A 12,510-nucleotide genomic window follows, 5' to 3' on the forward strand; every position below is an offset into this window, starting at 1 on the left:
GGGTGGAATGGGAGGGGGGGAGGGGTGGAATGGGGGGAGGGGTGGGACCATGAAATAAAGCGGCGGAGGATCGAATTCGAGAAGCTTATGGTCCAGTGGTTTCTCCCACTATTTCCCTTTCAAAGTCTTCAAAGCGCACTCACAAACGCCATCTACGCCGACTAATATACACTTACTTTTGTCTAGGGGAAAGAGTAGCATACAAACTCCGTAACATAACAAGCTCTCAGCTGAAGCAGCGATCACGGGTGAAGAAAAACTTTTTAAGAGTAGGAAATAAAAGAGTGTTTATTTTGGCTGGTATGAATGAAAATGAAGTTCCTATTTCTACATGTTGCCGAAGATGGGTCTATTGTCTCTCTTTTTGGTAGCACAACTTTAACTCGAACAGCGTAGAGTCAAAAGGAATATCCGGTGAAATAGGAACAATTAAAGAGTCGCGATTGCCGGAGTCAGCAACAGCAACATTTTAGCATGAAGCAAAACACACCGAAAGTTTATAACAAGGGAGATTATTTCGTCAATATTTTTTTTCCACAATTGATTTATTCGCTTGCCTGGGGTATACATGGAGGGAGTAGGGAGTTAATAGGAAAGCAAAGCGCAGAAAGAGTGCGGGCCGCGATCGTCAACGTAAAAGAGCCAGAATATCGATGAAATGACGCGAAGTAACTAGAAGTAACTGTTCAGTGTTTCTTGTCACCACCTAACGAGGTGGAAACGTGTCTGTGATAATTAAACGTTGAGTGACCTTGGAGTGATATGGATACCAATAAAATGCGTTAGCGTTAAAAATACAAAAGAGAAGATATGCATCACTAAGAACGAATGCTTAGACACTTGATTTCATTCTAAAATCAAGAACGGTACCCAGTTGTGACAATTAATCACCATGTTAATTGAAACCTCTTGCACTCATCCTAAGGATAGTGCTTCCAGGCGCCTCGCGTCACGTTGCTTGTGCAAGTGCAAGCGGGACTCTGAGTCACGCCCGATTTGTGAGTTTGGCTGTTAGTGGTCAGGTGTTAGATATGCATAAATCAGACCTCCGGGATGAGGAAGTTGGCTTTACCTTTCTTGGTAAGTTTTCATTGAGCTCTCTACTTCAGCCTTTTTTGCCGTCAGCCAACTGGCTGATACCCGATGGTGCACATCGCGTGGCTGGCGCGAGACTACGCTCATTGAGTTTTAGCTTTTTTTCCAGATAACGCTTCCGTGCGGAAGACAAGGATTTTACCTTTTTTAGTAATAGTGCTTTCAGTCTTATGCACAAGGTCAGGGTATTGGTAAAACCACTCAGAAAAATAAACCGCGACGTAAACCTTCAAAACACGCCCATAAAACTCTTCCTACACTAGAGAGGTATATTCTATTTCTTGCAAACAGTTTTGTTTCAGTGGAACGTGACCGTATAATGTTCGAGAACTGTACATGTGTTACAATCAGTTCAAGTTCTAGGGTCGAGAGGCGATTATTTCGCACAGACCCTCTCATTCGCTTATGTCATTCATTTTCTCCAGCTGTTGGGTTGCCAGATAAACATACCGCCATCATATCATTTCATCGAGACACATTAACCAATTACGTGCCCGAGGATGGAGAACGGCGGATGTGACGTCATCCATCGGCCTTGGACACTATTTAAATACAGATTTGACGCACCGACGGCTAAGTTATAAAACGAATGTGCGACAATTTGCCAAACCCTTCGTTAAGACTGGTTGTGTGGTGTTCGAAGTGCGGAGCTTAAGTCGCGATGAAAAGTGGGAGGGTGATCAGCCTGTTCGTGGTTTGGTTACTGCTCTGTTTAGCTGTTTGGATTGAAGCAAGATACTCGAAGACGGTAATTATTAATCCATCCCATCTTGTAATAAACATATCTCAGTTCACCAAAATGCGTGCATTCGGAATAAATTCTTCTGTCCTTTATTCAAACTTTGATACGGCAAATTTATAGCATGTCGATCTATTCCTGTTTTTCCAGGTAAAAGAAAGTCATCGCAGCGCAGAAGAAAAGCAAGGTAAGTCGATCAAAGCGAGTAAATCACAAAATTCTTACCAACAAGTGATCGGATTCACGTTGGTCTGAAGACTGCAGTCTACATTGAATCCGATTAGTGCTTATATCCTATTAAAAATATATCCCCGCATTTGCAAGGAACACAAAAAATAAAGAGATCTTGCTGCCCAGCTTGTCAGCAACCCGTGCGCAGAAGATTCCGCCAATTTACCTTTGTCATTTGTCTCACGCACTGAGAAAACCTCACCCTAACGTAAGGAGTTGTATGGGTGGCTTTGGTCGAAAGAGTTATCATTTAGACATCTGGCCGGCTAGCATGACAAGATCCTTTTTCTTTTCTTTCTAGCACAATCCCGCACATGCAAAAAATTTTCCAATCCTTGCCTCACCAGACACAAAGGGGAACTGTTTATTGGTGGATTTCCTTACGCTACATGCACTTACGCTAAGTGGTTAAACATTAAGTTTTATCGGCAGATAGTACGACCTCAGTGTAATGATAAACAAAGGAATCAATACATTCTGTCGCTCATTTTCTAAAAGTTTTAAAGCTTAAGGTCAACCAAATGTCATAGGGGACTATTTTGTGTCTTTTTTCGCGTGCAAACGAAGATAGTCGCCAAGTGTAAAGAACCATTTGGTTTCTTCACCACGCAATACTAGCTTTGAGTAGCGCGCGCTATGTTTAAATAGTCCTGCTTCCTTGGATTTTTTTATTTTATATCGAGTACTCTGTGGGCTGTCCGTGGCGGCACGTTACCGACAGAGGTTATATAATTAACTGAGGTCCTCTTGAAACACGCGTTGAAAGCTAAATACCGGAAAATTTTTCAACACGCAAATTGAGTGACGGGATAAACGTGAAAGCTAGTGATCCCAGTGCACTATGTTTACTCCAGTAAAGGGAAGAACAACGCTAGAGGGTGTTTCTTTGACTAAACGATTTTTTATTCGGTCAAAAGAACTCGGTTTTAAAAAAAAACATTCAAGCCTATTTGGGGGTTCTTGGCTTTACTCCATGTGTATTTAAGTTTCTTTCGAATAACACCCACTGCAAGTGACCTTTAAATTGTACATTGTAATTTAACCCTTTCGGTAGTAGTTACGGTTTCTTGAAAACAATGAAATGACGCAAGTTACTGCTTGGAAATGGAAGTTCATATCGGCGCAGTGTAGTATTCAGGTCCTAAAACGCAATGCGTTATTTGATGATTGAATCACGTCATAGGAAGTTCCCAAACATGTGTACGTTATTTGATTAAGTCATGTAATAGGAAGTTCCCAAAAAGATGTGCGTTATATGATTTAATCATTACATATATTTTGCAAGCTTTTTCTCTCTAGTAATACAAGTTGCAAAAAACTGATTGCGACCTGCATACTGGCAACAGAAATGCCTTACGTCTTGCAACTGAACAAGACAAAACTAAAACGGACGCGGTCCCAACTACTTATGCACAAGAATGCTAAACGTCTTCCTCAGAAAGCCGGCTTACGATGATTCAAACAAGTAGTGTAGTTGATGATCTCGCATATGAACTGGTTGAAGACGAATCCGCAACATAAAAAATTTGAAACTCATAACGTAGATTAACAAACGGTCGTTTTATTCGAATCAGTTATGTTGCGTGTCAATTCTAATTCGTGTTTTCTCACACTCGAGTGTTTCCCCAAATAATTAGGTACCTTAAGCAAACCACAACGGCGACGGCAAAGCAAAGAGGTCAATTTAATGAGTAAAACAATAGCTCCACACGTGCGTTTTTAAGACTTGTCACGTCTCTTAGCCTTCCTCTGCCAAACAAAAACGTCAAATCACCAAAATTCGCGTGGTCCGAGAGCTGAAACTCCGAAGGCCAATCATTGCAGTTTCATTCAGTTTGGAACTAAAAGCTGCTCGCATACGTCAAGCTAAAGTTCATGTAAGGTGCTGTAAGAGACGGTAAAAGCATCCGGTCATTCTTAAAATTATATGTAGAGATGTGGACTAATTTATTAATCGACGTGTTCCTTGACGTCGCCGCTACGTACCCTTTTTTTTTTTTTTTTTTTTTTTTTTTTTTTTTTTAAGGGCATAGCGCGGTTTCCAGTTATTTTCTTTCAAAAGCAGAAATTTCAAAACGATTGACACCAGAATTTGTCAGAAGTAAAAGCTTACCAAATGCGAAAGTAAAAAACAATTACAGAATATCGTCATTTCCAGTCCCCGTGAATTCCACTAACCACAACTCTTTTGAGTCTGTGGTTAGCTGTTAGTGTTTAAATTAAAACGTTTACGCACATTAAGTTTGCTTTAACGAAATTCCTCCTTAGAGCATGTTATGCCAAACCACTCATACCAGAGCATCAAGATATTCAAAAGATATGGAAGTGCCATTGTTTCTAGTGAGAAGAGGCGGCAGCACAATCTTAGAATGTAGTAGTGCTCTTATCTTCGCGAAATTGCGTAATTTGTTTTGGTATGGGGTATACAACAGATTCAATGTTATAAATGGATGAATTAGAGGGTTAAAATGAAGACCATAGATCATAACTTTTATGCTTTCATGCTCCATTTCTACCAGTATCGGAGCTGGCGTTCAGTCCTCTGATTTGCTTATTGGTATTGAAAGATGAGAATGACTTAACTGCTGCAGCAAATCTTGTAAAAGTCTGACGTTACAAGTGCACGGTGCATTTCATCAGAGGAAAGGGCGAATCAGACAAATTTTCTGCGGTATACTTAATGTATAATGTTCAAACTAGCGCTAATGTTTAAACCAGCGTACACAATCCATATATTTCACCTGGCACTATCTACAATGACAGGTTAAACATGATGTTCGGACATGTTTCAGAAGATTATTGTCGCTTATGTCTATCTTTTGTCAATGAGAGGCAGGTTTATGTGTAATGTCCTCCTAGTTGATTCATTTTTAAATGCATCATCATTTCCGAGTAATTTATTGGATTATATTATGAATTATTTCCTGAACAAGCTATACCAAACGGAAGTAAGTGGAGTGGACAAACAACTGCTGTTTCAAAGATGGATAATTAGAGTTTAGACGGCCAAATAACTGGAGTTCATAAGTCGAAGGTTCATGAAGACCACGCCTTAAAGTGCTGGCTACAGTGCCATAATGACCTGCCATTACAAGTTTTTCTCTGATTTCCAATTTCCGCATTAGACAAAAGAGGTCATCAAAACGCCAGTAAATATTTCACTCACAGCCAAAATACCTTTTTTGAAAAAATATTTCTGGCATGCTTTTGTCTCATACTGCACAATCCTTTGCCGACGCTCATTCACGCCTCTCCATCCCATCATCCTCACGTCTACTCCTTTGTGACCATGCATAAGAAAAACTTACTTTAGCGTTTTTCCGTTAAACGGGTAAAAGCTAATGAATGGTTAACGGACGGATGATAGCATGCAAACTGTTCTGGCGAACTTGCAGGAGCTCAATGAAATGAGCGGTTTGATCATTGCCAAGACTGTCTCTGAAATTCCAAGAGCAATCTTTTTAGCGGAGATCGTTATTTATCATCAGATGCAAACTCTCCTTTGCTGTGTAGCCGCCGAAAACTTCTCAAAACCAGTTCCACCTGAACGAAAAATGTAAACTTGTACTGATCTGAGGGCAATATCATAACCATATAAACCGGATTGTACTCATGATTTATACCTACGGATAAAGTGAGCCTCTTTGAGCCTTTTGAAAGATCTCCGCAAAGTCGTTGAATTTATAAAGCATATCTAGCCATGGCCATCGATGGCTTTATTGATTTGAAGGAGTTTTAAACATCACAAAGTTGATCTTAACGCGCGAAGTCTTGAACAAATGCCTCCAATATCGCTAAACCTTTCTGATGTGCTTAGCAGATTGCTTCAGGAAATTGGACCCCTCCATCTAGAGATAGCTTTTCCATCTGTCTTTTATACAAGAGAAAAGGCCTTACGTATTGTCAGAAAACGTGAGAAAGACTTTTCAATAATTTGGCTCTTGTGTGTCATTGATTAATTCGTTGACTGATCTGCTGAATCATTTTTAATAGATTTCTTGATCAAAACATTGGGAGAGTTTGACATCACTTACCCAACTGAGTTAGATCACCGTGATGAGGTGATCGATCATGTGACAACCCTTTCCAGCCATCGACGTCGCCGGAGGAGCCTGACAGAAGAAGCTGGGCCTATCATCTATCAGGTATCATTAGACCCTTTCCAACAGTTGCTCCACCTTAAGTAGGAATTGTCAGAATACTCATGCGACTCGCACGTTGTAACTTTCAAAACTTCAAGCATAACTTATTATATTGGGATAAACGTGCAAATCTGCATTGAGCATGAAGGAAGGCGTGGTATATTAGTTTGGTAAGGTAGAGGTATGTTATGATGAGAAGAAAAAGCTTAAAAGGAACGAGGATGGGAATGAATGGAGAGGACTGAAATTAAAACGGATTTAATACTTATAAACCCAAGAATAAAAAACTGTGACATGACGTTAGTAAGGGTTTTGTTTGTTAAAGGCTACTTACATACTTGCACTCAGAATGAACCTATGCTTGAAAGTGTTAGAGGCTTACCAGAGAAGGCGTACGGCTTGGTTTTCAACCTGGATTCGTTGATTTGTCTACCCGTCTATCTATTGATCATTTAGATTTTGTTTTCTTTTTTTTGTTTTGTTTCTGCAGGTCCAGTTTAAAGGAAAGACTATTAAATTAAACCTACGAATAAACACGTTGCTTTTCGGATCAGATTTCACTACCGAGCGATATAAAGAAGACGGCACTATTGAAAGAACCAAATCCTCAGACCTTCACTGCTATCTTGTCGGCGAAACAGAATCATTTTACAGTAGCGTGGCTATAAGTGATTGTGATGGACTGGTACGTATTGTACTCTCAAGGATCTACGCTTGATCCGATAATTACAACTCGTTCGCTCTTATTGTAATGATTCGATTTAGCACCCAGAGCGCTTATTTACTTAGGGTATTTCAAGAGAGGGCGCTTATCAGGGAAAGGCGCTTTCTCTCTTTTGAAATAGCACAGTGTGTGAAACAAAGTTCTGATGTTTTTTCAAAATGGAACATTAGTAGGTAATGTATAAGTAATGAGGTAGCCATCCTAGGGAGGAAGGGAGTGTGATAAGCCTTGCTTATCTGTCTGAAAGGGCATATCATTACTATTTAAAAAAAAAAAGAAATGTTAGCTTGGAGTACTCAAGGTGACACAATCCAAATTATGAAATAAAGAAGAATAAAAAAACTGTTGGTCAGAAAAAAAACGTTATTTCCAATCTTTTTGCCGTGAAAAAATGAAGCTTGTTTCTGCTTTTTACCAGCCGTTGATTTACTGGCCGACGATGTTAAGGAGTTATTTTGACGGGTGGAACGCGCTTTAGTGGCCGTTTTCGTTCTAGAAATACAGTAAGATTGGGACAGTATGAGGTTCCTTTGGGAATTAGGAACTGTAAGGCCGTGGCTAAGGGGGACCGCTTTTGGATGTTTAACTTTACTCTTTTTAAAAGCTTCATCGACTAGAACTTCTTGTAATAAGAATCACTTCATGAATCGTCAGTAAATAGTTTTAGAGATTATAACCCTCTAGTTAAAAAAAGGAAAAATTATCTCTCTTTTCCAGGCAGGAATCATAGATCTCGGAAATGACACAATTTATATCGAGCCTGTGCTTAACAAAAGCCTGGTGACGCATCGAGGCTGGACCAGACCAGGAAGACCTCATCTGATGTATAGAAAAGCTGTCTTAGAAGAGGAAGATCCACACAACTTGGAGTTTGACGAGTTTCAAACGGAGGACTACCCTACAGGACTGAAAGGTTTGTCGACAGATAAATGCCCCATTCTATATTTTTGAATAATAAATAAATTAATTCCTCTTGACAAATGAGCTGTAAACACTAGTCTTATTTTTTTGACTAGCATATAAAAGAATAATAGAACTATTGCATCGAACCTATACAAAGAGTTCTTTGCAGAAGCTTTTTGAGTGAACTTTGTGAAACGAAAATCATACTTTTGAGAACTAGAAATCACAACAAAGCAAAATATTTCAAGGAACCATTGAGAATTCAAAGCAAAAACATTCAATTGTTTGAAGCTCGGTAAAGAGGTATAGATCAATGAGTCGTCATTGGTGTGATTTAACGTGAGTTTTCCAGACCGATCACGGCGCGTAATGAGGAAGAAAATTAGAAATTGCTCTCTGGATTCTTAAACAGATATAGCCTTTGAAGCAGATAATCAGATAATCGGACAAATGTTATGTCAGTGCAGGGGCGTTAGCGTGAGTATTTAAAAAAAGTCTCAGGTGAGGAGTGGCGCGCTATAGTGCGTCTCTACAACTCGCATTCCACATAGTGGGTTATCTGAGCGCCTCAGCAGCAAAATATCTATCAAAAGTTACTCCATTTAGGATCGTTAGGATAAACACGACAGTTTCTTCGTGGTCCACGTCCCCAAAATCTTTATGTAACCATTTCTTGAAATAAGAGCAGCCTAATCGTTTTTGGCGCCCAGACGACGTGTATTTAACATTCCAACGTAAAAAAGGGGAGTGATAAAAATAAATAAAGATAAAAGACAAACAAACGAATGGCGATTATCCCAGATTACGACTTTTCAAAGAAGGAAAAAAAATTTTTTTCATCACATTTCAAAAGGAGACTATTGAGGCGATGATAATTCTCTTAATTGAATAATCGACTTCGTTGAGTTGTGGAGTGCCCCAGTTGTTAAAAAATTTACACTTTCTCCTAAAGCAAAGCAGGCTGGATGATACGCATGACAGAATCATGACAGAATCATTTCCGTAAACTAGCGCAGATATTCCGGTGTGCTGAAGTCGATGCAGTCTAAAGTATGCTGGCCCGCTAATAGACCAGAAAAGATAGAACAGAACTTTTTAGAAAGGACAAAATATGTTGATTGTTTTTTCTTTATTTGATCTACATATGTAAAGCTATTTAACCAAAGTCAAATTGTCCGTATTATGGTCGGCGGATAATTCGAGATAATTCGTTTGAGTCAATCACCCGACGACAAAAAGTTGAACTTTTGCTTTCAGTCATAGCTTGCATTATAAACACGGGTTTTAGACGGCAAGTGAAGTATAATCCGCTTCCAATTCGATTTGTCAAAGAACTTTAGTTTGTCGCCAATTCACAGGGTGTTACCGTCTTGCCGACAGATCCGGATAAACTCCTCATCAGACTGATGACTAGCCATTAATTATCTAAATCTTAACATATCACACAAGCATTATTTCCGATGTTTCCGATAAGAAAGCGGAAATGTTGATGCGGTACGTTTATCACAAAGCTTTCAAATAGAAATGATCGGCACTCTCTTTACCGTCGCTATGTTCATCATAGAACGAGCCATTAGTATAGGAATTATAATCCTCTTAAAGGAGGAATAAGCTCCGAAGTCTGGGTAATTTTTTCATAGTTAAATCAAATAAATTCTATTTTGACCCACCGATGACATCCAAATAAAGAAAGAATCGTTGTAGGTAAACTGCAATTGCAGTAATGGTAGAAAATTAAAGAAGCATTCGGAAAAGAAACCCAGGCGGCGATGGGATGCTAACCTGCGCCTGCTAGACACTACTTGGTTCTTCATCTTCACTTTTAAAAATATGTACAGTGTTGTGTACTGTGTTCTGAAATGCTCGAGGGTTATTGTATTCAAATGCGCAAAATTCGACTCTGGACGCCACCAGTTTGAAAACAATTCAATTAGATAAACGGAGAGTGAATATTTCCGACGCAAATTGAATATATATATATATGTATGTATGTATGTGTTTACGCGAGTTTTAGATTGACCATTTCGCCAGTTCTTATTCCATATTGTACGTGTAAGTTGTAAAATTCGGGAGTTGCCGAGAATTTGTAATAGGTCAGTTTCTATTGTGGTATTTGCTAACTTTTGGGGAGAAGCTATGAAATCAAAACAATGCCCTGTGAAATGTCCTCACGTAGATGGTTTTCCTTTGAAAAAGAACAGACCATTCATTACTGAGTTTTAAATACATGTTTAGTGCAGTTTGTTAATCAATGGTTGGCTTGTTGAGCCGCCTCGCCGTAAGCCTATGAATTCCCCACCCCGCCTCCCCGAATCAATAGCATTAAAATCATCATCATCATCATCATCATCAACTTTGGGCCGAGTGATTAACGATTTAAATTTAAACCCTCGTATCTTTTGTCTAGCAGTCTAGACTGGACAAAATATCTAGTCTGTTTAAAAAAATAGCTTTAGTCTAGTTTTAGGACATTTCTTTTGTTACGTATTTTCCTCATGTATTAATTGCAGATATGCTGTTGTTGTGTGCTGAAGATTGTTGCTATGGCATGTTTGTGCAGTAATAACAGCATTCCACCCTCACCCTCTCCGCCGTTCCCCCACTCCCCCCCCCCCCCACCTAAACCTTTCTTTCAAACGGGGGTCGAGTGTGTTCTTAATCCTTGTTTTCAGTTGTTCGAAAGGTTCTTTCCTGGGTTAACGAGTTTTTTACCACCACAAAAACCGACTCTCTATAATCTGATTTGAAGTGGAGACAGTGAATGCGCAACAAAAATTCCATTTTTTTTTCAGTTGTTTTATTTTGCTTTGGTAATTGCGTCACTTGAATTAAACAAGTGTTTAGTGCTTTACAGCTTCACTTTCTAGTGATTAAACTAAGTATGTCAAACTCCACTGGAGCATAATTAACAGGGAAATTCATTTAAGGATGTTTCACTGATGACCTCCACACATATTACAACATTTTCCTTGTAGCGGACGGAGAACCGAATGAAGCCGAAGCAGCTCGCTCTTTAAGCGCTTACCTTCAAATAATAAACCGCTCAGGCCGAGCGATCAAGGTGATCTTGATATACATTCATCATTCTTGAAAATGGTTGAGAAGGCTGCCTTTAGTTAAAAGTGGCTTATGAGACCACTCCATTCATGAAGAGTACTCCATTATCAAGAAGATTTCCACCTAGATCGATCAATTCTGAAATCGTCTCCTATAATCTAAAAGAATGAAAAAGAAAAAAGGGTAAAACCATCAAAAGATAATTAATCCTTTGTGCCGGTCTGGTAGGTCTATACCGGAAAATGGTAAACGCCTCTGATATCAAATGTAAATTGTCGTCACCCATGATTTTACTCGGTATATGTAACCTCTTTATATTCTTCATATTTTCATAAGGGGGCTCGCTTAATATTTCATTTGACGTTCCCCTTGTAACGCTCACTTCAATAACTATTGATTAATGGTCAGTTAATTTACTTATCCTTCGCTCTGACGAAGGGGTAACTTTCGAAACTTCAGCTTTAGAAACTCTTTTAAGTGGCCATTTTACATTATCAACTCTGTTTATAAAAACCAAATTGTCTTGTAATAACTCTCACCGACGCAGCACCACAGTTTTTGTAGAAATTTAACATATTTAGTTCACTTATATGTCAATCGATCAAGGAAGTAAGCAATCGGCCGTGACCAAATAAACAACGGTTGACGGGGCATTTTTTAAAATATGGTATATTTTCATTGATGACAGATGTATTATGTCTTCGAGGGAAAAGAAAAATACTTTCGAATCTTACCAAAAGGAGCAACACTGGAAATAGATACTTATACGGTTCATAAATGGATAGCTAGAGACTACGACACCGGCAAAGCGTTCTTTCTCAATAGGGAAAAGACTTACACACCACCAACAGGCACCAATGCTAAAAAACCAGCCAATGTTTACGTCACTATACCACGTGAGTTACACACCAAGTTTATCTGTCTCGACAACGACATATGTGGAACACAGCAGTCAAACGTAGGGCATGCACGAGCTCGAGGGTATCAGTTTTGCGCGCTTGCTCGCCAATTTCCCGCGCGAAATTTCCAAGGAAAAGATATAAAGATCGCAAAACAAGAGTTAGAAATCTGGAAAAGCAAAGAAAATAGGGAGAAGGAAAACTCGAGACTTATTGAACACAAAACTTATTCAAGTAAGCGCATCAGGTTAATTTACCGTTCTGTTTTGAGCCTCACCAAAAAAGTTAGACACTTCTCAAACACCGTGATTTACTGGCTTGTGTGGTTGTTTGCAACTTTTGTGAGACAGCGTGATTTCGACTGCATGAAAGCACGCCACCCAGTCGGTACATTGTTCGTACATTTTCAAATGTTTGACCGTTGTGTTCATCTAAAGTGGTTGGATTTATTCGCTTTGCTAGATTTATTGTTTAAGAGAGATAAGATAAGTCGTGAGAAATCATTGGCCCATTTCTGCCCGTCCAGATTATCCTTGTTTTCACAGAGGAACACATGTAGGTGTTGTTCTAAAATGAATTTTAGTCTATAAAAATAGGAGGATTAGCCTCTAAGGGCTGGTATATAGCCCTTGATCCTCCATTAACCTTTAAATCCTTGCTGTGAACCCATCCAAGTCCATCGATGGAATCTACACACCTGTCATTCTTTCCACATGACGC

The 12,510-nt window shown here is 39.2% G+C and overlaps 1 protein-coding gene across 4 annotated transcripts in view; it reads left to right on the top strand.

Moving 5' to 3' along the window:
• Positions 1-787: 787 nt before the first annotated feature.
• LOC113677815 (A disintegrin and metalloproteinase with thrombospondin motifs 2) overlaps positions 788-12,510 on the top strand; it is a 30,256-nt gene continuing 18,533 nt past the window's right edge. For 2 of the 4 annotated variants that reach the window (XM_089197726.1, XM_089197725.1), the window contains exons 1-8: positions 788-1,080; positions 1,521-1,843; positions 1,985-2,021; positions 6,059-6,210; positions 6,698-6,892; positions 7,649-7,844; positions 10,810-10,895; positions 11,580-11,787. In XM_089197726.1, coding sequence (XP_089053852.1) covers positions 1,757-1,843; positions 1,985-2,021; positions 6,059-6,210; positions 6,698-6,892; positions 7,649-7,844; positions 10,810-10,895; positions 11,580-11,787 — 961 coding nt within the window. In that variant the 5' untranslated portion in view covers positions 788-1,080; positions 1,521-1,756. The remainder of the gene's footprint in view (positions 1,081-1,520; positions 1,844-1,984; positions 2,022-6,058; positions 6,211-6,697; positions 6,893-7,648; positions 7,845-10,809; positions 10,896-11,579; positions 11,788-12,510) is intronic. The other 2 variants (XM_089197727.1, XM_089197728.1) reach the window with 1 other exon arrangement.

This window comes from Pocillopora damicornis, chromosome 2 (genome assembly GCF_964200805.1).
Source record: "Pocillopora damicornis chromosome 2, jaPocDami1.2, whole genome shotgun sequence".
In the NCBI taxonomy this organism is placed as follows: domain Eukaryota; kingdom Metazoa; phylum Cnidaria; class Anthozoa; order Scleractinia; family Pocilloporidae; genus Pocillopora; species Pocillopora damicornis.